The sequence below is a fragment of the Myxine glutinosa genome, chromosome 1 (assembly GCF_964187855.1).
Source record: "Myxine glutinosa chromosome 1, kmMyxGlut1.1, whole genome shotgun sequence".
In the NCBI taxonomy this organism is placed as follows: domain Eukaryota; kingdom Metazoa; phylum Chordata; class Myxini; order Myxiniformes; family Myxinidae; genus Myxine; species Myxine glutinosa.
This window is the reverse complement of record NC_136261.1, coordinates 89,574,470-89,601,608: the sequence shown is the minus strand read 5'-3', so window position 1 is coordinate 89,601,608 and position 27,139 is coordinate 89,574,470. Positions and strand designations below refer to the sequence as shown.

At 45.3% G+C, this 27,139-nt stretch overlaps 2 protein-coding genes across 8 annotated transcripts in view; one reads left to right on the top strand and one right to left on the bottom strand.

Annotated features, from left to right (window-relative positions):
- Window positions 1–22,611, top strand: part of LOC137425954 (uncharacterized) — a 153,570-nt gene extending 130,959 nt beyond the window's left edge. For all 5 annotated transcript variants that reach the window (XM_068114673.2, XM_068114697.2, XM_068114678.2 and 2 more), the window contains 4 exons: window positions 4,080–4,232; window positions 4,361–5,454; window positions 8,470–8,706; window positions 21,526–22,611. In XM_068114673.2, coding sequence (XP_067970774.2) covers window positions 4,080–4,232; window positions 4,361–5,454; window positions 8,470–8,706; window positions 21,526–21,732 — 1,691 coding nt within the window. In that variant the 3' untranslated portion in view covers window positions 21,733–22,611. The remainder of the gene's footprint in view (window positions 1–4,079; window positions 4,233–4,360; window positions 5,455–8,469; window positions 8,707–21,525) is intronic.
- A 1,164-nt stretch (window positions 22,612–23,775) lies between these two features.
- RPL38 (ribosomal protein L38) overlaps window positions 23,776–27,139 on the bottom strand; it is a 275,214-nt gene continuing 271,850 nt past the window's right edge. For all 3 annotated transcript variants that reach the window (XM_068114745.1, XM_068114751.2, XM_068114767.2), the window contains exons 4-5: window positions 25,232–25,354; window positions 23,776–23,863 (exon numbers count right to left, since the gene is read on the bottom strand). In XM_068114745.1, coding sequence (XP_067970846.1) covers window positions 23,838–23,863; window positions 25,232–25,354 — 149 coding nt within the window. In that variant the 3' untranslated portion in view covers window positions 23,776–23,837. The remainder of the gene's footprint in view (window positions 23,864–25,231; window positions 25,355–27,139) is intronic.

Below are 27,139 nucleotides of genomic sequence, written 5' to 3'. Positions count from 1 at the left end.
GGCTCTGTCCCCCAAATATTCCTACAGGTCGCACAAGATCTGCCTGCAACCCTCTTATGGTTAAACTGCCAAAATCAAGACTTTCTGCTCACCTTCACTCCTCTTTTCTCCCGCCTCTGGAACAAACTCCCTCACACTCTTCAATCCCACTCCACCCTCCAGGTCTTTAAAACAGGTGTTCATCACCATCTCTTATCTTCCCCCATCCAAAACCTTGATCTTTTCTACCCCTGCTAATTTCACCCAAAATCCTACACTTTTTTTTTTTTTTTTTTGAAATACCAACTTCTGTCCTGGAAGTCCTTGGTCCCCTTGTGTTTTATACCTCTCCCCCCCCCCCCCCCCAACCCCTTCCCACGCCTCCTCCCCCCAAGCCCTCTCCCTCCCACACTTCTCCCTGCTCTCAAATGTTGTGTTTTTTGTGCTTCCCCTTCTCTCCCCATCTTGTCTTCCGCTCCCTCTTTTTATATATTTTGTTTGTCTGGTTGATTTGTTTGTGAAATAAATGTTAGCTCTTTCACGAGCCTCGATTCAGTATACAAAAAAAATCAAAAAAAATCAGGTGATGTAGTATTCACTCTGTTGTGACATACTGATGCTGCGTCCTGTTGCTGACAGGCACAGAAGATGGAGCAAATCATTCCTGCTTTGTTGCATCCACATCGAATACTTTCACATGATGTGTCACTGGAGCAGCCACAACTGATGATCTTTTGGATGTACTCGGGGACCAGTTGACTTCCTCCAGGAACTGTAGTTGGGCAGAGCATATCCCCATCTTTGCTCCATCCATACACCAACGGGTCTAACTTCTGAGGCTCAGACCTTAAGGCATTCTTCCACAAGAAAGTTTGTAGGTGTGCTCTTTTTAGATTTTCCTGGAAAGCAGCATCAGTTGGTGGGAGTGAACAGAGTTTTGGCATTGTGCTGCTCCCCTTGCCTATTCTGGTCTTCCATACCTTTGCTCTAGCCTCACAGAGAGTATGGCAGCTTTTCTGACCGTAAGTAGCAACAGCGAATTGAGTTGCCTGCTTCACTACTTCAGGCCAGGGGGCCTCAATTTCTCCAAGAAGACTCAGTGAGTGTTGTTTTATAGTGTTCAACATCTTCTTCTTCCTGATGCCAAAGCATCCTGCTACAGTATCACATCCAGATAAGGAGTGTCCTGCAAGCAGGTTTGGAATGAGCTCTGCATATTGGGCAGCGGTTGCCTTGACTGACACTTCTTCCATGTATAGGAGATTGGATTATAATTGGGATGTCAGATTCTGCCCCAGTCAGTGGTGCAACAGAAGGGCCCACACATCTGTATCATCAGCCACCACAGCTACACCGGATGCCCCCTCTGAAGCTGCCATAAATGCCTGCTGCACTATAATATTGTCAGCTTCCTCATGACTCGTATACAGATCTCGTCTTTCTATGACAATGCCCTTGCTAATCTCGATAGTTTCCTCCTGTCCTGTTATCAAAAGTGTGTGCTCCTGCGTATGGTTCTGAACAAAGTCTTCATCTCTTTGCAAGTCCTCGCACATCAGTTTGATGAGCTGCTTCTTATTGCCTGTAACAGTCAATACTGCTTTCTGTGCGGGGATTGGTGTTGAGGGTGTCAACTGATACACTCTGCCAGTACCCCTGGCTAATCGTGTTGAATCTTTGGTGCTGAATTCATTGTATCTATCAAAGACTAGATAGACATCACATTTGGAGAGCTTCTCTGCTATTTTGTGCTTGAAGGCATCAATGTACGTCTGCACATTTCCAACAGCAGGCCAACCAGGTATCCAGAGAAGGGCTGTCATCAATGACAGTGACTTCTATTTCTTCAGCTACTCTTGATGACACCTCAGTTTTCATATCTCTTTTCAAGATGGATTTAGATGTGGATATCCGCAAATCACCAGAGTCTGCAAAGAGAGCCGTTGGCAGTGGAGCCAGTTAATGGGACATCAGATGGTCAATGTCTATATCCATATTACTGGCCTGCAGACATATGACATGACTGTAGATTAGGTTTGTATCAAAAACCTTCTGTGTCCCGATATTTACAGACTTCTTCGTGTCTGCCATTGAAGTTATCCTTCTTTCAATCTTGTGATGAAAGCCTCGAGGTAAAGCCTCTGTAAATTCCCCGGATTGTTTGCTCCCGATTTCCATTGATATGTGAACATTAACTGTTGAAGATGATTGTACCCTTCCAGTAACTATGTTCACAATTGATCCCTCTGGGTGCTGCTGGTGGTCAGGTGGTGGTATGCACTGGGCCATCTTCACTTCACTTCACTTCTTCACAAGGGGAAGATGGCGATGATTACAATAACACTGATGATTGATGATGTTTATGATATAAGAAAGATTTTGAAACCAAATACAGAATATGTACAATTTTGGTAGTTTAGTAATCTATGAATAGGTACACCATATACAGATCATTTACATAACCAGATTTGATGTCATCTTTGAACATAAAATCAGAAAGAACTCAATAAATATTATGTAGTCGAGCATTTCTTCATTCAGTATTGAGCTCATGAGACCTTATAACAAGACATTAGACGTTATAACAATGGATACAGGTTCAGTATAATGAGACATATATCACATTGTATAAACAATGCTGAGTTGTACACGTTTGACCCAGATATTTGACCTTTGACCTTGACCTATGGCTTTGACCTTTGACCCACGAATAGGTATGGTCAAGATACACTCATATGCAAAAAATCAAGACCCTAGCTTGAATGCTTGTAAATATATAAGGGTATTTCTATTTTCCACACCCCCCTAAAACCAGTGTTTTGCGTCCCGATAGCCGCAATTGTATAAAGCCTGTTATATGAAAATGCTCAATGATTGGAGAATGCCATCATGCAGTTTCATAGAGTACAATACCTATATAACATGAAAACACTGAGAAAAAAACTTTGGAACCACTTTCCAGGTGAGGCCAAAATATGCATTTGACCCCCTGACTAATGGGATTTTGACCAAACTTGGTACAAGTATATATTCCAGTGTGTATAATGTCACAAAGATTAACTTATTAGATAATTGGGTCAAGAGGTCAAAGGTCAGATGTCCCGTCAGGTAAAAATTCTGTTACCTAGCTAACTTGTGAACCAGTGATGGGATTTTGACCAAACTTGGTACAAGTATATATTCCAGTGTGTATAATGTCACAAAGATGAACTGATTAGATTATTGGGTCAAGAGGTCAAAGTCCATAGGTCCCGTTAGGTAAAAATTCTGTTAATAGCTATCTTGTGAACCAGTGATGGCATTTTGACCAAACTTTGTACATGTATATATTCCAGTGTGTATAATGTCACAAAGATTAACTGATTCGATTATTGGGTCAAGAGGTCAAAGATCAGATGTCCCGTCAGGTAAAAATTCTGTTACCTAGCTAACTTGTGAACCAGTGATGGGATTTTGACCAAACTTGGTACAAGTATATATTATGATGAAAAGATGAATGATTAGATTTCTGCATCAAAGGTCAGAGGTCATGTCAGGTAAAAATGTGATGCTTGACAACAGCTGAAGGGATTTAAATCAAACTTGGTTCAAGTATGTATAATAATGTAATAATGTGGATGGCGGCATATCGGTCGACGTTGTGGTGTCGAAGAGTCCTGTTCTAGTTCCAAGTTGATACTCTTAGTGTGCTATACTACTGGGTGTGCAAAGTTTATTTGGTCTCATGATGAATGGAAAATACAGCCTGTCCATGGAGGATTCTTTCATGTATGAAAGAAAATTGACTTTAATTCCCCAAAAAATTGTAAATATCATTATTTTATAGGCATGCTTAACTTTTTGACATGTATGTATGTATATATCAATAAGTACGTCTTCACTGAAATAATGACTGAATAAGCAGGCCGTAGTGTGGCATCTGATACTGAGAATGAAAAGAGAGAGGAAAGGGAGTTCAGATTGGTATGTAAATGTGCACAAGGGAGGAAAGGGGGGTTTGTGCATGTACAAATGATGATTGTTGGTGTACATTATTAAAATACCACCATATATATGGCAGCTGGGTGTCTAACATGTAACATGAATGATTATTTTGACAGGTGCTGAAACCTCTCCAGCATTGTTGGCACCCAGTCTTGGCTGGAGAGGACGCAAGAGCTCACGGGACAGCCGGGAGGGTTCTGGAGAAGAGGTAACCCTTCCACGGCGTGGCAAAGTTCGTGGAAAGAGGTCTTCAGTTGGAGTTAGATGTGGTGAGTTCGTTAATTACCTAATTTGAGTGAATCTTTTAGATATTTAGTGTTAACATACCTTGAAATTCTGAAGTTCACAAACGCTAGTGCCAATAACTAATAATCGTCTCTCTCTCTGTTTCTCATAGCATCGACTTCTCTAACCAGCAGCCGGCCATCCCATCCCACCAGTACATCAGTCCTTGACTGTACTGAGCGGGAACACCCGAGCAGGCCCATTTGCCAGCAAGGCCTAGCACGTCATACAGTCAGACTGAGAGGCAATGGTAAAAGAGGGGGAAAGGCAGCCAGTTCAGTACAGGGCCGTGGGAGGCCACGATCTAAATTAACAACGCCACCATCACTCTTTGGAGCATGTAGATCTTCTGCAGCAACTTTTGCAGCTCTTGCCCCACACCAACTTTCGATGCTGTTTGGTCAGGGGCCAAGGTGTGCCAACCAGCAACAAGTCAGACTTGGCCCACTGCAAGAACGTCGGGCCAGAGGCCGACCTCGAAATGTTGAAGTAGAACCAAGAGTGAAGCTAGATCATGAAGGAGTGATGTCGCCAAAGTCCAAAAAAACCAAGGCTTTGTTGATGTTATCACAAGTAACAGCCTGCTCTCCTAGTGCTCATTTGGCTTCACAGATTTCATCAAGTCACATGCCAATGTCTCCTTTGGCTCATCCTGCATCTAACGGAAAGAGTGGAGCTGGAAGGGAGAAATCAGAAGTTGCAAACCCTCGGAACAACCAGAACTCAGCATTAGGAACGTTTGGAACGTTGGCAGAAAGTGAGGCAGCACAAGACAACTCTGTGAAAATGGTTTCTTCCAAAAAGAGTTCACCATACTGCTCATCTTGTTCTTCATCTTCATCGAGTTCATCATCTTCATCATCTTCCTGTTCCACATCTTCCTCCTCTTCCTCTTCCTCCTCCTCTTCATCTTCTTCCTCATCTGATGAAGATGGCGAAGGTTGTACCGATAACTCGTATAATTCTCAGCAACCAACTTCCAGCATGCCTGCTCGGGAAAAGGGGCAGCAGGAGACTTTGGCCCAGACCCAGATGCAAGTCCCAAGCCCAACGCCAGAGCGAGGGAAACGTGGTGGACAACCAGGCTTACCCAGCAGTCGAGAACTGGCCAAACGCCAACGCCTCCCCTCTGTAGAAAACAGGCCCAAGATTGCAGCCTTTTTACCTGCACGTCAGCTGTGGAAGTGGTCTGGGAAGCCTACACAGGTAATGTCGTGTATACTTTCAGATCTATGAAGATGCATCTGCACGAATTATGAATGCTACAATAAACAGTGTGCGGATAGTTAAGGGGTCATCATACAAAATATAGTGTTAAAGTTCCAGGACTACATGAAAACGTGGTTTACCTGGTGGATTTCCTAACGTCTTATCTTCAAGGGTGGCACTTTGTCAGGTAACGCAATTAATTTCCTGGAGTTGCCAGAAAAGGACAGTGCCGCATGTCCTTAGATCTGTCTTTTCTGGTTGCACTGATTTTTCATAGGTAGATTCCGCACCCATTCCATTACGCTGAGAATACAGAGTCCACTTCACGGTGTTTACTGTCACCTTGTGCAGAGCAAACCAGGAAGGGCATTTAGAATACATATTCAAAGTTTTTCTTTTTTTTATGCCTCTGCCGATAAAGTCGCCTGAGGCATTATGTGTTCAGGTTGTCCGTCCGGCTGTCCGTGCGAGGTTTTATTTCCCGCGATAACTTAAAAACGGCTGAAGGGATCTCAGTCAAAGTTGGTGCAGGTATGTATAATGAGGTAAAGATGAACTGATTAGATTTTGGCATCACGAGGTAAAAGGTCAGAGGTCATGTCCAGTAGAAATCCTGTTACCACGATAACCTGTGAACCAGTGATGGGATTTTGACCAACGTTAGTAGAAGTATGTTCTATGATGCAGAGATGAACTGATTTAATTTTGGGGCCGAGGTCAAAGGTCAGAGTCTGTAATAGGTTTTCGTTAAAATGTCAGGTAAAAATGTGATACTTGAGAACAGCTGAAGGGATTTAAATAAAACTTGGTACAACTGTGTATAATTATGTAATAAAGTGGGCAGAGGCATACAGGTCGACGTCTCAACGTCGAAGAGTGCCGTTCTAGTTGTATACAGAGTGAAGGCTCATGGATGAGCAAGAACACATAACAGATGACAGCAACAGGACGCAACAGAACAAAAGGAAGAGCAGAAAGAGAGGGGTAAATGCCCTCACCCTAACTGCAGGGCCGAGGAACAAAATAGATGGAGACGGACAACAAGGGATGTGTGTAAGGTTAAGAGGTAGGGGAAGATGCATGGGATGGGTGATATGGATACAGAAGCAAACTCTCAGAAAGGAAAAACTTAAAATTTGGGGAATGGAGAAGGGGGAGAACTATTTTTGCCACTTAAGCTTTTGTCATCAGAATTTTCAAACATTTATTATGAAGATATGGGGAACACAGATTAATAAATCAGTTAAATATTTTTTATTTAAATAATTTTTTAAAACAAAGTTTTAGCCGTTGTTTTCGTAAAAGTTTAGTTCATGACTTTTATTTTTAAATGCATTCTAGTTACCCTCGCCAGAGGAGAGCGTATGGCATTTCAGTTCGTTTGTCTGTCTGTTCGTTTGCCTATCTGTTTGTCTGCACAAAATAAATATGATTTTCTCTGCAACCGTTGGTCCGATTGACAGGAAATTTTCACCATAGGTGCGCCTCCACCTATATAAGTTTTCAAATGATAATTATGACGTCATAGGCCATGTGGTTCGGCCGCCATATTTGTTTAAACACAAAGGCCTTAAAAACCACTAAAAGACCTCCTGGCAAGGGTCTGCAATCTCTGAATGCTCTTTCTTGTTATCTCTTTAATGGAGAGTGTGTCACAAGTGAAACAGAATGCATGTCCTTGAATCCTTATTAAAGCAGCACTTTGTTGTAGAATGGGAACATTTTCAATGGTAAGACAATTTGTGCTTGCAATTCAGTGCAGAATCAGCTATCAGCATAATTACCCTCACAGGAGAGGGTATTGCATTTGGGTCCGTTTGTCTGTTTGTTTGCTGTCTGTGTTTTTCTGTTTATCTACACAGAATAAATTAGATTTTCTCGGCAACCGTTGGTCTGATTGACAGGAAATTTCCACCATAGGTGCAACTCCACCTGTATAATTTTTTATAATTATTATGTCATAGGTCACGTGGTATGGGCGCCATCTTGGAAAAACCAAAAAACTTTGCAGCTCTATATTTCTGAAAGTGCTAAATGGAAAAAATTGGGACATGGCTCTGTAAAGAACTCTCCGTGGGGAATAAACTACGTTAATGATGACGTCATAGGTGCCTCCATTATGACGTCATAATTCGACAAGTACAAAATTCATCCGATCAAGATGAAATTTCTTGAGCATCACCTCGGGATAAATTGGCGGGAAAAAAAATGATGACGTCATCGATTATGTGTTTCGGCCGCCATATTTGTTTTTAACACAAAAGCCTTAAAAACCACTGCAAACACATTCTGGCGAGGGTCTGCAATATCTGATTGCTCTTTCTTGTGCTTGCAATAGCATTTGTCTTTTTAATGCAAAAGCAAAACTAGCAAATGTACGGGGGATATGGATGAAGTTGGAGATGTGGACGAGGGTTACAAATATGAAGGGAAAGTTCATGGTGTAGGTGTTTTTATTTTTGATCGATTCCATTGATTGATACCTTTCGTCCATTCGCCATTTTCAACCTCTTTGCTCAGAACCCTTCTCCAGCTCTCATGATTTTCAGTGAGTTTGATCCATTGTGAAGAACGGTCACGAGGGATCATGACAACGACTCCTTAAGGAGCATTCTTGTCTGGGTGTGATTCCTGACCCCAAAATAAAACTATAAACCTGGTGCCTTGTTATAATGGGGTATTATATCGGGAGAGCGCCATCCTTTGGATGGAACATTAAACCTGGGGACCCTTCCATCAGCATGATTGTTGGTGGATGTTAAAGATCCTCAAGTGTCTTTCCATGAATTATCGCCATACTTCGACCAAATTCCAATTTTTTGGCCAAAGTATGGTGATTATCACCAGTGATAATTTACAAGGCAGTTTTAGCCAAAATCTACAGATTAAAATGACAGTCGCTATGCTTGAACACTCATCAATCTTTCCAGCTTATCTGATGTGCTCAACCAATGCCTTTTTTCACCCACAACTTTAACCTATTTTCTGTTCCTTCCTCCTTCTATCCCTCAGCGTCGTGGAACAAAAGGAAAAGCAAGAAAGGTGTTCTACAAGGCAGTGGTTCGTGGGAGGGAAGCGATTAATGTCGGAGATTGTGCAGTCTTCTTGTCAGCTGGAAGGCCCACTTTACCGTACATTGGATGCATTCAGGGTTTATGGGAATCCTGGGGTGGCCACATGGTTGTCAGAGTGAAATGGTTCTACCACCCAGAGGAGACCAAATTAGGCAAACGAAGAACAGACGGAAAGGTAAGTCGATATACAGTACCTCGAGACACTTGGTAATGCACTTTGACTAAGCCAACCAAGCAGACATCGGCTTACCATGAAAACCTTAACTCGACCATTCAAAGTTAACCTCTTAAAAATCAGCAACCATCCAAGAACGTCATCACACAAACCTGAAAGGTTTATAATCCCCTGAAAATGTGACACGTGAATGTTTCTAAACGTCTCTTGTGGCTGAGGGTTACCACTTAGCAAATGGTCACATACATCTTTAATATCTGTGCACACACACAATGGACCAGAGATTTGCAAACTATCATCATGTCTGCCTTTTTTTTTTTTTTTTTTTTTTTTTTAATCTATAATTTATAATTAATTAATTATATTAATTTAATTAATAATTAATTATATTAATTTATAATTATATAATATAATTTATAATATAATATAATATAATTTATAATTATATAATATAATTATATAATTAATTATATTAATAATAATTAATATATAATAATTAATTATATTAATTAATTAATATAATAATTAATTATAATTTATAATTTATCTATAATTTTTTATCTATAATTCCAGTAATCTCTGTGTGTGTGTATGCGACCGCTGTTTCTCGACAACTACCGGTCCGATATACTTGAAACTTGCCAGGTATATTGCTGGGGACCCGAGGATGTGCCTTTTCAAGGTTTCATATTAATCGGACAATTACTTACCGAGCTATGTCCAAAAAACGATTCAACCAATCAGAGAGCAGCGAGCTATCGCGTGTGCCGAACGTGGCGAACACACTCTGCCTCGGACGGCACATTTGAGAGCGTATTCATTTATTTCACGTTGGCAAACTATGTTGCCGCTATGTTGGCGTTAAACTATGTTTTAAAACTAATTAAAACCATTTCATGTAAATAGAGGGGGGGGGGGGGGATTGTCACTGTACTCGCAAGCCGTTCGCCGTTCGCTTTGGCGTTGCGAATGGACCAAAACATTTCATGGACCAAACCATTTCATGTAAAGCGTTCGCCGTTCGCTTTGGCGTTGCGAATGGACCAAAACATTTCATGGACCAAACCATTTCATGTAAATAGAGGGGGGGGGGGATATAATTTTAGATATATATATAGTACGGGCATGCCCTAGGTACGGGCATGCCATAGGTACGGGCATGCTGCCATACCATAGGCATGCACATAGGTACAGGCATGGGAGGTACGGGCATGGGAGGTAACTGCACATAGGTACGGGCATGCCATAGGTACGGGCATGCCATAGGTACGGGCATGCCATAGGTACGGGCATGCTGCCCATAGTACGGGCATGCCCATATGACATGATGGGAGGGTGATGGCAGGGTGGTGGGAGGGTGATTATATTATTGACTTGGTTTGTCCGCACAATGTGGGCGCTTTCAGGATGAACTTTAGCCGGGGAGCGTTTGGGTGCGTGGCGCCTTTGGGCGCCCCGGTCTGATACTGCCGCCCACGCGCAGAACACCATGTGAGTGCACGTGGGTCCCGGCGGTCCCACTGGCCTAGCGCTACCATGTTTAGACAGCGAGATCCGTCCCCGGGCACCGGCAAGCCAGGCACGGTAGGACACCCGCGGAGCCCCGGCGGACCAGGGGCGCGCGAGCCTACGCGTTAGCGTGCTACGGCGGAATCAACGGCCACGGCCGGGCCGATACTCGGCCCGGTCGCACCGGAAATGAACTGGTTCGACGCCCGCGCTAGAGAGGTCGCGGGCGACTGAGATGTTTTAACAAATAATTAATTAATTTGAGACGTCCGATTTCTAGTGTTTGGAAATTTGGAAGAGCTTGACCCTAGCCTTTCCCTTGCGAGGGCAAGGAGGAACTTAACACTTGACACTTAAGCTTAGTTTGAAGTACACCCTGCCAGCGCTCCCGGTGGGACGGCAGGGCAACCGGCAGGGCAGGGCAGGGCAGGACGGCAGGGCAGGGCAACTCAAAAATATATTAGGAAGGATGTGGGAAAGTGTGGCTGGACCCGTCGAGCACTTACCGTCGGCCGTTCCATGCACCAGCATCAGCTTCTGGTCCAACACCTTTCCGAGCCGGTGAGCCGCCCTCGAGGCAAAGTGAGACGTACCAGACAGGTCGAGACCCAGTCACCCAGGCCGATCACCCATTCCGACCTCAAATTCCTCATCGACGATAACTAAACAATATATTGTTATAGATCGCGGTTTGGATGTTATAGACCGAGCGGTGGTGTAAAACCGCGACCTAACAAAACTCACCCGATTCACCCAGAACTTTGGCCGTATCGCACCCTAGCTGCTCAATGAGGGAAAAGACAAAAGCGACGCAATGTAAGAGGAAAAGGAATTAAAACGAGAAGACGTACAGACGAGTAATGGGGTTTATTATTTACACACACAAGCAAAAAGGAGCAATCAAGTTTATTTACAACACATAAGACGCAGGTGACACAGTGCAAATACTAGCTTATCTACAGGCTTAACTTATCCCAGGACAGAACAAACAAAAGACTGACTCACGCGGGGAATTGCAGGAATCGCAGGATGTGGATGGCTGGAGGGAGAGGGAGGTCCAAGGGGGGGTCATGCAGCACGATCGGCGCGTTTAGCAGCCGCCGTTCCTTTTCGGCCCTGCTCCAAACCGCCGCCCAGGCCCCAAGCGGCTGCCGGGTGTCGCTGCTGCTGCCGCCTCCATTTGCCTTGCCAGGCCTTGTCCCACTCGTCTGGTCCAAACCCTCCACTCTTTCTGGGTCCCTCACTCTGACCACCGACTCCTCACCGCAACCAACTCTGTGCAACCAACTCTGACCAACGGTGCAACCAACCCTGCGCAGCCAACTCTGCGCAACCAACTCTGTGCAACCAACCAACTGTCCAACCAGAACCACCTCTCCTTTTACTTCCGTGCGCGCCTTTTTATAGCGCCTCCAGCGATCACGCCCCCGGCGCTTTGGACACGCCCATCGGGGCGCTCACCTCGGCCCTGGCTGGTCGCACGACCCTCGGGCTCCGCCCCGGACGACGACGGGCGGGCGCGCCCCTCCCCTCCTCTGACGAGGTGGAGACACGCCTTTCTTCCCTGACTCGAGCCTCGTGGTCAATGGCGGTTATTGGAGGGGAGGGAAAGGGAGATTTTTGGGGATGGGAAGGAAAGGGGGTCTATTCTCTTTCACTGGTGCAATGGAGTATTTCAATTAATGGAAGACACAGCCTTACGCTAATACACATAATAAGGATATAACTGTCAAAAGAAAGGATATATCGTGTCCTACATGTATGTTTTATGGACTAACTACGGAAACGCCCTTTGACCTTTATACAACCACAAACGGAGGGAGGAGGGGTGATATTTTACAACAACCTTTTACAACAACATTTTACCACAACAACAAAATAAAAAAACATTCTCATATCCACAACACTGCACCCTCCTCCCCTTAGGCACGTCCCGGGCCTATTACTTTTACCTTAGTGTGGCACGTAGGTGTAGTTCCCTCTACTTTTAACCTGACCCTGAGTGCGACAGTTTTAAAACATAAATAAATGTGTCCCGCTGCTCCATTGCACCCTGCCTAACAGACTTACGCCCACAGTTAACCGAATTGCGGAATGGTCTTCAAACTAAACACTGACGGTGGGGAGCATTATTTACACTGACGCTATTTTTATTTACAAAACTAACCCAGGACCTGTAATTGTTCTTTCTGGGGGGGAGACAGTCTGTTCTGCATCAATGCACCATTAAAGCACCCAAAAACGCACCAATACACACCCAAGCACCAATCGGTGCAGTCCCCATTGTTCAATGAATAAAATAAAACCAACAAACCCAACCCTGCAGGTGTCTCTTGCTCTTCGGCTCCCTCTGCTGGTTATCATTATTTCTTCCAGTTGTTGTCATTTTCTTTGCTTTGCTTACTGGCGGCCTATTTTCAATAAAACTTGCACCCAATGTGTCCTTTTTATTTATTTATGGCCCACCAGGCCGACTATGTGTATGGTTCACCTGTGGGGCATTGGTGCCCTGTGGCCAAGGTCCGCCAGCAAGATTTCGGGCCCTCATGGCCGGTTCCAGCAGAGGGGCCATGCCCCAACCCATGGGGTCCATAAGTGGTGCTCGGCCACTGACATGTGGTCCATAATGTGGTGCATCGATGCAGACAGCTGGTTCTGGGAATTTCGGGCGCACAATGGCCGACCCACGCACGCTCCCCTCGGCGCCCAACGGCGCTCAGGTCCTCATGTGGGAGACAAAAAGGGGGGACAAGACAGATGAGCGAGGGTAAGGTCTCAAGGGTACACATCAAAAAGGCAATGCAAGGCGAAATGCGTACGGAGGGCGAAGTGAGAAAGCTCGTCCCTACCGTACGTCACCCCCCTGTTACCTAGCCCACCCTTGCCCTTACCCCATATGTACAAAACCTACACATTACCAATTCGTCACTACTGTCACGTCTTCCCCATATTTCCCCTATATCAAATTCGTCACCACAATCCCTCTACTTCAAAAATTTGCCATCATCAATTCATCATCAATCCTCATAAGGAGGCAGAGATGGAACATCAAAGCACAATGTCACACCCACGTCATGATGCGTCTCACATTCCAAACATTTGCACAATAAAAAATAATAAAACATGGCATGGTGTGGAGTTACCTGTCACCTCCGGTGAGTGGGTGCAGATGGTGCGAGGAGATCCTTCATCCTAACTATCCTCTAAATGACTTTAACACACTTTACACTACCCGGGGTCTTTCTCCGGCCAAACCATTGGCCCTCTTACACTATGGGTTCTAAAAACCAATTCCCATTGGCCAAACTGTGGTGCTTTTCAATTTGGGGTCTCACTCCCCCGATTCATCTCCCGGTGCCCTCGCACAATTTCTGGGCCGCGACGTGTAGCTCTCCCAACAGGTCTACCCACCTGCACACCTCCACCACTGTAGTTGCCACCCGAGCTTACCTAGCTCCTCACCCTAACCTATCTAACTGGGGGCAGCCCCTCTCCTGGCTCTGTCACCCCATGGTGCCCTCTGGCACTGGGCTACCCGGGTCCGTCCTCCGGATCCTCGGGCCCCATCCACAACAACTACTACCGGCTCCCAGAGCCCACCTGCGGCCTCGCCTGGCCGACATCCTTACAGTGGTGGAGTGCCCAAACCAACTACACACACTAACAGGCTACACGCCCAGCCATTTCCACAACACTAATGCACCCATCCAAATACCATTCTTTCACCTCGCACCACAGATGCCAATATCCAACTACAATTTACCTGTACCCTCTACCTAACACTTACACTACCCACCCCGGGTATCCGTGATGGGGGTCCACTCTTCCCCCATTCACACCTTCGCACCATCCACTCCACTCCACAATTTCCACCATTCTCACTCCACGACCATCCATTCCAATACTCCAGATATTCCACACTACCATTTATTCCACACAGCCACATACACCTGTTGTTGCACACCTGTGCCCTCACACCTGGTGCCACCTGCACCCTCCTTTCTTCCTGGACCAGTTGGTCAACACAACACAATCACCACTACTCACTCATACCTTCTCCATTCACCTGTTCAGTTGCACACCTGTGCAATCACACCTGTTCAATCACACCTGTTCAATCCTCACACACACGGCATCATCTCAGCTAACTTCTCCCCTCTGAAACTTGCGCTTCCCAGTCGTCCCTTTAAACTATTGCGCTCCCACGTCATTATCATCCACACTAATCTACCTGCGTCCCCACTACAGGTATCAGTCACTAACTAAACTTAACGTTATCTAATGTCATCTTCTAGGGCCCTATCCATATAACCTAACCCACCCGGGCTAGTTTTCACTGCCATACACCCCATAAACTATAGCTCCTTTGCCCCCACCTGTGAGGGATGGTGGATTTGCCATCCCACCACATCGGGGGTCTCTCACTATCAATTTGGCACACCAAATTCCAACCAATTCAAAAATTTTCCATTTACTGCCAATTCTACCCACTATTATAAATTTCGTATCAAATCACTACCATCATCGTCCGTCTACTTATTACATCCTCTCGGTGCGCCATGACATCATTAAACTCGGCTTTATGAATTCGGGTGGTTTGGTCGCCTGCAGGTTGAATCCGTCCGGCTTTCGGTTCAAGGGAGGTGGTTTGGTTGGACCGAGATTCCACGCACCATCTCGGCGCGGCACCTTGCGGTCCCGGGCCCGATGGCTCAATCTCCCCCGGTCGGAACCCCGTCCCCACGAGGGGGCACCGTTCCGCTTCCTCCCACTCGCCCTCGAACCGGACCGGTCGCCTCGCCCGACAAAGCCCGGACTCGACCGTGCGGGGCGGGGCCAAGCTCGAATCGGCAACGACGCTTCGAAGAGAAACGACGCAGCTTCGATCGACGCCGGGCCTCGCACCCAACCAAGCACCCCTCGCACCGAGTGCTCGCATCGGCTATCCGTCGCTCCAACCACTAAACCGGTTACCATCGATGCTTCACTTGCATGCTTACAAGCATACGCTACCCCTTTCACCCTCACAAAACCTGGCGTTCCAACGCCGTCCGTACATTCCACCAACGCTCTCTCTGTTACACACCACACCTCTTGCGCACACTTCGGTCCACACCTCTCCTCCGTTACGTCCTCCGTAACACTCACCATGGGCGTGCACTCCGCATTGCTCTCACTCCCTGTGTCACACCCCGTACACACCGACGTGCATTCTCGCTCGCACTCGGTTTCACTCCCACACTTTATAACACACCCACTCGCCGACGCACACTTTTTCCTCCCACGCGTGCCATTTCCACTCACACGGGACCCTTCACCAACGCCCGGATGCTTCCTCGATCCCAAGCGCGCGAAAATTCTTTTGTCGCTAAACATCCTCCTGCAAAATCTACCCGCACAATATACAGCACGACTCACCTGGGGGATCCTTTTCTCCACGCGAACCTGCAAACTTCCATTCGGGTTAGCGAGTACAGCATCAGGATGTGCATTTAGACTTTGAGCAATTTCCATTCCTTCCTCCGATTGTTGCTCTTTTAACTTTAAGTCCCCGGTCTCTCCAATTTCAACTATACCCATAATTTCTTTGTTCACCTCGACGACCGTTGGCTTTAATAAAATTCCCTCTACCTCATCGGTCGCCGGCTTTTTCAAACCCCGTGTCGCGATTTCTACCCCCGTCATTGTACCCGTGCTTTCCTCCGCTTCGCTCAACCAGCGCTTTTCGACCCGCTTTACCTCCTCGTGCACCCGTGGGACCTGCTCGCCCAACCTGCGGTCTCTGTCCCTCTGCTCCCTTTCCTCCCTATCGGCCCTCATTCCGTTCGTTATTGCTTCCATTTTATTACTCAATCTCTCCCCGTTTATTCTCAGCATCTCGGCGAATTGCGCCATGAAGGCTTGCATTTGGACCACCGTTGGTAGTACAAAGGGTGCGGCCGCAGCTGCCCCCTCAACCACGTGCGCGAGGCCGCCATTTTGTGCACCTGATACACCCTCAACCACACCTTCTTTACTCTCCTCCACCATTTTTTTTCCTAAGTCCTGGGTCGATTCTACCCCGTCTATCTCTCCCACCGGCATCCCGTCGCCTTGAACAGCCATGGCGCGATTTCAAAATTCGGGTTTTGCTTAAAAAAACAAAGTTCGGCAGCTCGTAATTTTGACCAAAATTTTTTTTTAGATGTTTTAAAAATTTGGTTCGGGCCCCGAATCCCACTCCTGACACCAATTGTTATAGATCGCGGTTTGGATGTTATAGACCGAGCGGTGGTGTAAAACCGCGACCTAACAAAACTCACCCGATTCACCCAGAACTTTGGCCGTATCGCACCCTAGCTGCTCAATGAGGGAAAAGACAAAAGCGACGCAATGTAAGAGGAAAAGGAATTAAAACGAGAAGACGTACAGACGAGTAATGGGGTTTATTATTTACACACACAAGCAAAAAGGAGCAATCAAGTTTATTTACAACACATAAGACGCAGGTGACACAGTGCAAATACTAGCTTATCTACAGGCTTAACTTATCCCAGGACAGAACAAACAAAAGACTGACTCACGCGGGGAATTGCAGGAATCGCAGGATGTGGATGGCTGGAGGGAGAGGGAGGTCCAAGGGGGGGTCATGCAGCACGATCGGCGCGTTTAGCAGCCGCCGTTCCTTTTCGGCCCTGCTCCAAACCGCCGCCCAGGCCCCAAGCGGCTGCCGGGTGTCGCTGCTGCTGCCGCCTCCATTTGCCTTGCCAGGCCTTGTCCCACTCGTCTGGTCCAAACCCTCCACTCTTTCTGGGTCCCTCACTCTGACCACCGACTCCTCACCGCAACCAACTCTGTGCAACCAACTCTGACCAACGGTGCAACCAACCCTGCGCAGCCAACTCTGCGCAACCAACTCTGTGCAACCAACCAACTGTCCAACCAGAACCACCTCTCCTTTTACTTCCGTGCGCGCCTTTTTATAGCGCCTCCAGCGATCACGCCCCCGGCGCTTTGGACACGCCCATCGGGGCGCTCACCTCGGCCCTGGCTGGTCGCACGACCCTCGGGCTCCGCCCCGGACGACGACGGGCGGGCGCGCCCCTCCCCTCCTCTGACGAGGTGGAGACACGCCTTTCTTCCCTGACTCGAGCCTCGTGGTCAATGGCGGTTATTGGAGGGGAGGGAAAGGGAGATTTTTGGGGATGGGAAGGAAAGGGGGTCTATTCTCTTTCACTGGTGCAATGGAGTATTTCAATTAATGGAAGACACAGCCTTACGCTAATACACATAATAAGGATATAACTGTCAAAAGAAAGGATATATCGTGTCCTACATGTATGTTTTATGGACTAACTACGGAAACGCCCTTTGACCTTTATACAACCACAAACGGAGGGAGGAGGGGTGATATTTTACAACAACCTTTTACAACAACATTTTACCACAACAACAAAATAAAAAAACATTCTCATATCCACAACAATATTATATGAATCGCACCGTACATACATACGCCCCCTCAAAATGAGGACAAAATGAGGTTTTTTTTTTTTTTTTTTTTTTTTTTTTTTAGGACCCGTGGGCTGATGCCGTCGGGCATCAGAGGGCATCAGTCAACCAATCAGAGAGCAGCGAGTTATCACGTGTGCCGACTATCACGCTACCAACATCTTGCTAGTTGAACGAAGGCCCCGGATGTTTGAGGTCCATACCGTTAATGAAGAGGAAGGGGGAGCATCAGATACAGAACAGGGGGGAGGAGGGGTAGGGTAAGATGTGGAAGAGGTGGAAGAGATAGGGAGAGCTGTTGAAGGTGTGTCAGAGATTTCAGAATAGCTCGGAGAAAGGGAAGGATGGGGCGGACAAAAGGTTTGATGGTGATTGGGTGAGCCACAATGAGGTGTTATTTGAGGAGGGGGAAGAGCGAGGCAGAAGGTTGGGGGAGATGGAGGTGAGAGTTTGCTTCATTATGCAATGCTGCAGTTTAAGAGCATTGTCTTATTAAAAGCGGCTTTGAAAGTGATGTCGATGGTCTTTCAGATTGTGGTGCTTGAGGGACTGGTCCGTGTTCAAAGGTTCAGTCAAACAAACAGCTCGCCCACATGTACCTTGCCAATTCCAGTGGATTCCTCAATCGTGCACTGACTGTACCGCCAGGCTGAACAGTGAACAGTTTATGTTTTGTATCCCACTGATAGGTTCGAATCCAGATCCGGCCTGAGTCAAAATCTAAGACTTGTTCTTGTCACCTAACCAACTCGTGCACCTAGTTTTGTCATGTCATCTGCAACCTTTTTGAAATATCATGCCACAGTCACGTGAAAAAGTAAGTACACCCCATGTAAAGTTTTGACTTTTTCAACATATTTCAACAACACAGCTAATTGATCTTCATTTCAACAATATTGAAAGATAAAGGTGATATAATATAACAAATATCATGAAACATTTACATTTTGTAGTCCATTGTATAATTTAAATAAACATAAATGCAAATTTCGCATGTGGAAAAAGTAAGTACCCCCTTGGCTCTTATAGGTGGTATTGCCCCCTTTGGCAGAAACAACCTTAAGTAGGCATTTCCTATAACTGTCTACCAGTCTCTGACATCGACTGGGAGAAATTTTTGTCCACTCCTCCATGCAGAATTCCTTCAGCTGTGCGATGTTTGAGGGGTTTCTTGCATGCACAGCTCGTTTCAAATCCCCCCACAATATCTCGATGGGATTTAGATCCGGGCTTTGACTTGGCCATTCCAGAACCCTCCATTTCTTTCTTTTCAGCAATTCCTTGTTGGATTTTCTGGTATGTTTAGGGTCATTGTCATGTTGCAAGGTCCACCTTTGGTTGAGCTTCAACTTTCCGACAGATGGCCTCACATTACCCTCAAGCACCCTCTGGTACAATGAAGAATTCATAGTGGATTCTTTGATGGTGAGCTGCCCAGGCCCTGATGCAGCAAAGCTGCCCCAAACCATAATATTTCCACCACCATGCTTTACAGTTGGTATCAGGTTCTTGTGGTCAAATGCTGCCTTTGGTTTTCACCAAACATGTCTTCTGGTAGTGGCCAAATCGCTCTACCTTTGACTCATCTGTCCAGAGCACATTGTTCCAGAAGTGCTGGTCTTTGCCTAGGTGTTCATTGGCAAACTTTAGTCTTGCCCTGATGTTCTTTCTGGACAGCAAAGGTTTCCTCCTGGCACACCTCCCATGTAGATCAAATTTGTGCAGCCTCTTTCTTATGGTAGACTAGTGCACTTTGACATCAACAATGGCAAGAGCTACCTGTAGGTCCCGTGATGACATTCTGGGGTTCTTAGAGACTTCTTTCAGCATATTGTGGTCTGCTGTCGGGCTGAACTTGCTGGGGCGGCCGGGCCTGAACAAGTTGGCAGTTGTTTGGAATCTTCTCCACTTGTAGATGATCTTCCGGACAGTCGAATGATTGATTTCAAATTGTTTGGAGATCTTTTTAAATCCATTCCCAGACTCGTAGGCATCTCTAACCTTCTTTCTGAAGGCCTCAGAGAGCTCTTTTGATCTCGGCATGGTGACGCCACACACTTCAACAACAAAGAGCAAACCAAGCTAAATGTCTGAGGTTTAAATAAGACAGGTTCCTCCAAGATCCTCTCTAACGATGTTCTAATCATTTGCACCTGATTCTAATTTTAGGTGTTTGAAGTGGTGATAAATGTAGGGGTGTACTTATTTTCCACATGCGAAATTTGCATTTATGTTTATTTAAATTATACAATGGACTACAAAATGTAAATGTTTCATGATATTTGTTATATTATATCACCTTTATCTATCAATATTGTTGAAATGAAGATCAAATAGCTGTATGTTGAAAAAGTCAAAACTTTACATGGGGTATACTTACTTTTTCACGTGACTGTATATATCGGTTTTAGCCCTCCAGCATAGTGTTGGCTTTGTGGTTAGGGTGCCGGATTGGGATCCTAGGATCCTCGGTTCGAATCCCGATTGATCGCTGAATTAACGCCAGGGGGGTTGACTCAGCCTGTCATCCTTCCGAGGTCGGCAAATTGAGTACCAGCTCACTGGTAATTCCATGTGTGTCGCAAGAGAAGACCTACAGGGTTGGCGACAGGAAGGGCATCTGGCGATAAAAACATTGCTTCAAAAAGTGGACCACAGTGCCTGAAAAAGGCCAACCCCTGCTCTGCGGGGAAAAATGGCCTCTAATGGTAGTTCTATAATCGGTTTTAGCCCTTTCTCTCAGTCTTGAAGAATCACTTAGAAAATTCTCAAATCCAGATCTGGATTCAAATCTTCACCAATATCTAGTTTGTCCTTGTTACATGCCCAAACTCTTCACCAAATTTCCTCTGAATCCATCCACAGCTTTTGAGATATCTTGTTCACAGACAGACAGACAGGGGTGAAAACATAACCGCCATCCACTTTCAGTTAGAGGTAAACACAGAGAGGACATAATAAACCTGGATGAGCAACAAAGCTCGGAAAGTGAATCCAACGGAAGTGCTCCGGCGGCCATATTGGCGTGCCGACCATTTTGTAAACAAATTCAGATTGTCTTCATGGGAAATTGTCAACTCTCTTGAGTTATGTGCTACGTAACTGTGAGAGACTGAGTGGGGGTTTATCCAGCATAAAGATGCATGGACTTGGGAACAAGCAAATGTGCAGTTAAAGGGACAATCACATCTTAGGGTTTGGAGGGAAAGGATGAGGACTTGGGGGTGAAGAGAGAGCAAAGATGGGACAGAGTTGGGAGGGGGAGCCTGAAGCTTTTTGTTGAGGAGCTGTCAGAGTTGCATGTGTGAGTTTACTCAAAGTAAGAAATGTAAGTGTGCGAGTGTGTCACTGTCGAGGGTGGTAATGGGGGGTCTGCCCATGGGAGAAAGCTTCAGTGATGAAGATACGGGGACTCCTGCTCAAAACTAAAAACGAGGCCTGGTTAAGACGTTTCGCATCCACGGAAGAGGCCAATCCGACCACTGCATCACTCACAACAAGGAAAGTTTTTGTGCTGAGATCAAAAATTTGGTAGATCACTGAAGGAAGTAGAGGATCGGGGTTTTGTAGAATAAAGTTAACAATAATAGTTTGTCATTGGTGGTCTATTATTAAGGTAGATGGGTTACACAAGTTTTGGAAGACCCTCAGAGGTTCCGCTTATTGAAATTGCCACTCTCTAGCCATGATGATGTAACATGGCAGACTGACACCCACACCTAATATGTGAACAACACAATACGTAATACGCCTTGCAGTCCTGAACACTAACCACATCGAAGACCTTTTTTTTTTTTACCCTTACCCCTTTCCCAACAGAAAGCTCTCTACCAATCATCACACCTTGATGAAAACGATGTGCAAACGATTTCACATCGCTGTCGCGTCGTCAGTCTAATGGAATACCAGCAGCTGGTACGCACCAAACGCTACCAGGACAGCGAAGATCTCTACTACCTCGCTGGCACATACGACCCAACAACCGGCATGGTCTTCAACCCCGAGGGCATTCCAATCGCCTGTTGAAGCGCGACAGCACTCCACGGCCATCACCAGCAACCTGCCAATCAGTCCCAAGGTTAACTCGGGACGAGTTACTGTCACGTGGTTTCAATATGTCACGTTAGCATGCAGACCCCTTACTGGTCAAGTTTTCTCGTGATCATTTTATGTTTTAATAACCCCCCAGAGGTGTCAGTTACAACAGTTATCCTGTCCTTTGTACATATATAAACATAGATACATATATTATATATAATATAGAATATATAAAATGTGTAGAACATTGTATCAAGTTGGTTCTTGTTACTCTTGCCTGTACCATCTCACCAAAAGTTTGGCTGTTTGATGTGGAAACGACAGATGGTTAGTTTGTCTCCTTGCTGCTCTCTACGGTAGTGCTAAAATATCCTCCTGAGTTAGCTTGAGTTGCTAGCCCTCATTCCCATGACAATCTTGCCAGCAATGACGCTACCCCCACGGGTTTGGCTGGCATAACGGACGTTGTAGCACCGTAGTGTAGTTGTATTCGCACTTTAACCAAACATCTCCATCGCATTTCGTCGCTCTGTCAGCAACGGTTTGTGAAGCCTCGACTGGTTTCGATCAAGATCGTTTTGCTCCATTAATCAAAGAGCATATCGGTTCATGTGTAACCTCTTATTCCCAACAAATTGGCTTAAAGTATTCCCAAGCACTCGCATCCTAATCAATATGGCAGGAGTGTGTACGCACTCCATCTTTACGTTATATGCTTATGGAGATGTGTAGGAACTAACACGTACCTGGAATGTGAAATAGGATTTGAGTATTTTTAGCCGAGGGATCATTTTAAGACAGCACTTGCCCTTGAATATTTTTCTACATCATTGCTCTATAATAAAAAAGTACTTTGACTTCTCAAAAGTGTTCATTTAACTCGGAAAGAGGAAATATTTATCGACGACACGAGACCGAGAATCGGACATTCGCAGGAGGATGCAATGTCTCTCCGCTGCATCCACGTGGATCCTTGTAAATTCAAAAGGAAGACACTGGACCCCTGTTTACCTGTTTTCATCTGAAAGAGCTTTGGCAAGGTATTTTTGTACTAAATTGTTTAAATACAGAGATTTTGAGTTTCACCCCCTGTAATATGGAAACAGACCAGTCCTGGAGTACTTTCACCACACTGGAGTACTGGAGTGCCTTAGCCTGGAGTAGAGCATCATTTTGACAGTTGTAGGAGTCCCTTGAAATTGAAGCTTTGCAAGCTTAAAACCTTAATTATGCAACCTACTTTGACCCATGTAAAATCCTGAAACACCTCTGATCCAAAACTTTCCTACACACCCCAAAGGGGCATGTTAGAAAAGGACTTTTGTGACAAATTTAATTTCTATTAACTGAAATCTAAGGGAGTTATTGTTTCATCGTTGTTCACTTAAAGGGCTGTCAGGGGCCCTCGATTAAGGAAAAAAAAAAAAACAGAAAAAAAAAGGGGATTGTGAAGAGTGAATAGGACACCAATTGTGAAGAGGATTGGCTGAAAAATTAAATGATTGTAATTGTTCGAAAGAAAGAAAAAGTCAAAGCAAAATGTCTACCCATGCCATTCTTCTTTACTATGCAGTATAAGGCTGCAGGGTAGCATCACTGGCTGTGGGTGTGGCTGTGCCACGGATGCAATGGAATTTGGCCATGGTACTGCCGATAGCTTGCCCACTCTTCACAAAGGACACCATAGGATCTTCAACGCCCACCAACGAATTCCGGCAGATGGACCACCCAGTTGAACGTCCACCCAAGGGTTAAAACATTCATGGTCATTCATTGATGAATCACCCTGCCTGTGAAACCCCAGGATGACAGTTTATAGCTGGGTCAAGATTTAAACCCAGTCTAGAGAGTTTAGAGGCGAGCGTATATACCTCTGGGGCCTAGGCCACCCTGGCAGCCCACCGCACACCCTGTAGAAGGGGGTAGAAATGGAAAATAAATTGAGTTTCCTTTCTTTCTGCCAGTCCCAGTGTGGGAAGAAGCTCGTTTAATGAGATATGGTACCAAAAGGTCACAGATTTACACCAGCCATAGAGAATAATTGTTGTTTTTAATTCACTGTCACATGGTGTATTGAAGAAAAAAGCATGTACTCATTTGAGCTCCTTAACCTCGAGCCCTGCAAAGAAAAGAAAAGAAGAAACATTCCTGGTCAGTATGCAAACAGATTGAGGATTGTGCAAGTACAAGTGATTACAAGTTCTGTACATGAATGTATTGGGCTATAGTCATTGAGAGCACAAGGCTGAACACGGTGACTGACTAGTACGCTGGTGTGGTGGAACATGCACACTTTCTTAGTTACAGGCTTGACCTTACATGTGCATGGCACACACGCATGCTGAACAAGGCCAGTGCTTCATGCAAACACGTCTTGAAAATGACTACTAACACCAACCCAAGGTGAAAGCAAGATGGCATTTAACAATGCAGAGCCTCGCTACTGGGTATATCGGTTACAGCAGATCTGAGAATGGCATCTAAAGAAAAGCTGTCATATTACATTTATTTCAGGCGCGTTAGTTGGATTTGAACAGGAACTTCAAAAAGTCAACATTACTCACCAATTTTAATGTCAAAGAAAGTTTACAACTCTCCATTGGAGGATATGCACGAGCTACTGGGCCTGCCCGAACAGAGACGGCGATGATGGGACTCTCAAAGTCGAGCGTTCAAAATGGTATTGAAAGGAGACCAATAATGCGAAACCACTATTACATAATGCAAACAAGAAAGAGCAATCAGAGATTGCAGACCCTCGCCAGGACGTGTTTTAGTGGTTTTTAAGGCTTTTGTGTTGAAACAAATATGGCAGCCAAACCACGTGACAGATGACATCTTCTTTTTTTTCTCCACCAATTTATGGTTAGATAGCGCTGAAGAAATTTCATCCTGATCGGATGAAGTTTTGTACTTGTCGAATTATGACGTCATAATGGAGGCACCTATGACAATCATTAACATTTTACTCCCCATGAAGAGTTCTTCACAATGAGTTCCCATGTCTCAATTTTTTCTATGCATCGCTTTCGAAGATATAGAGGTGCAAAGTTTTTCGTTTTTTCCAAGATGGCACCTGTACCATGTGACCTATGACGTCATAATTATCATTAAGTAATTATCATTAAGAAATTCTACAGTAGGATGTGCTCCGATGGTGAAAATTTCCTGTCAATCGGACCAACGGTTGCAGAGAAAATCATATTTATTCTGTGTGGACAGACAAACAAACAGACAAAGACAGACAGATGGACTCAAATGAAATACCCTTTCCTCTGGTGAGGGTAATAACCACCTGCTGTGCCATCATTTCACGTTGTCTGGTCATGTAACTGAGCAAGCATACAGTAGTGACCGAGAACTACCAAAAGCCACAATGCAACATTCAAAATGGCGCTCACGCATATATTCTCCGTCAGTGAAAGTCTGGTGCGTTAGTCGTACACATTTTTAAAAAAAGCATCACACAGACTTTGTGCACAGAGACCTGGTGGTAGAGACTGCTTGATCTTGTCGGCTTTTTCCTGGTCGGTGACCACCAGCGTGTAAAGGAAACGGCTGCAGCGAAGCTTGAACTTCACATTTGTGCGATTCTTCTTGATTTTCACAGCTGCAGCAAACGATGTACAAAGAGCAAGTATGACAAGATCAATGCAAAGTGTAAGACATCTCTCACTGGATTAAACATCAATTTTGACATGTGCATCAGTTCTTGAATAATTTACTGATCATAAAGAAAATAGAACCAAAAAAATAACAAAAAAACTAGAAAGAGCAATCAGAGATGGCAGACCCTCACCAGGACGTGTTTTCAGTGTTTTTTTTTTAAAGGCTTTTGTGTTAAAACAAATATGGCGGCCGAACCACGTGACCGATGATGTAATCATTATTGTTTTTCTCCACTAATTTATCCCTAGATGATGGTCAAGAAATTTCATCTTCATCTGATGGAGTTTTGTACTTGTTGAATTGTGACGTCATAATGGAGGCACCTATGACATCATCATTAACATATGTTATTCCACATGGAGAGTTCTTTACAATGAGCCAAGTCTCAATTTGTTTTGTTAAAAAAAAATTTCCTGTCAATCGGATCAACGGTTGCAGAGAAAATCATTTATTGTGTGTGGACAAACATATTCAAATGCAATACCCTCTTCTTAGACGAGGGTAAAAAGGTACCCCAGATACGACTGAACGACTTTTGTTATGGATATTTAAAATACATTTAACAAAATACTTTCTTCATTTTATGAAATTAAATGTTTAAAAACAATACAATCTCAGTACGCTATTTGATTCTGCTTGCGTTTATTATTCCTGCCTGGTAAAATCCACTGGTAGACAAAAATCAGGCAGGCAGAGTGGCCTAAAGGTATGCACATATATCCGAGTCATATGCTGGGTGGTTTGCAATCCATCTCCAACCAGTTTGGAAATTGTTCAGGATGCCGGCGATTGGCCGACTCTCTGCGAAGGACACTGTCGGATATTTAACGTCCACCAACTAATGCCGGCAGATGTGGATGATGCCCAGTTTAACGGCCATCCGAGGGACACATTGATGAATCGCCCTGCCTGTGAAACACTGGGATCACAATTTATAGTTGGATCGGGATTCGATCCCAGGCTAGGCAGGTCTAGCTCTAGGCCATCCTGTTAACCAAAACTTGAATATCTCAACTTCTCCTTTGGGAGGGGAGGCATGTACACCTCTAAAACCTTTTCTTTTTTTTGTATACTGAATCGAGGCTCGTGAAAGAGCTAACATTTATTTCACAAACAAATCAACCAGACAAACAAAATATATAAAAAGAGGGAGCGGAAGACAAGATGGGGAGAGAAGGGGAAGCACAGAAACATAACATTTGAGAGCAGGGAGAAGTGTGGGAGGGAGAGGGCTTGGGGGGAGGAGGCGTGGGAAGGGGGGGGGGGTGGGAGAAGTATAAAACACAAGGACACCAAGGACTTCCAGGACAGAAGTTGGTATTTAAAAAGTGGATTTGGGGTGAAATTAGCAGGGGTAGAAAAGATCAAGGTTTTGGATGGGGGAAGATAAGAGATGGTGGTGAACAGCTGTTTTGAAGACCTGGAGGGTGGAGTGGGATTGAAGAGAGTGAGGGAGTTTGTTCCAGAGGCGGGAGAAAAGAGGAATGAAAGAGTGAAGGTGATTAGAGAGTCTTGATTTTGGCAGTTTAACCATAAGAGGGTTGCTGGCAGATCTTGTGCAACCTGAAGGAGTATTTGGGGGACAGAGCAGAGCCAGAGCTGGGGGAGCAAGGCCGGAGAGGAGTCGGTAGAAGACGGAAAGACCACCAACCTGCCTGCGGTGAGCGAGTGAAAGGCCCTCGGTGTTAGCTTCATCGCGAGAGATTCCAATGATTCTGGACGCTTT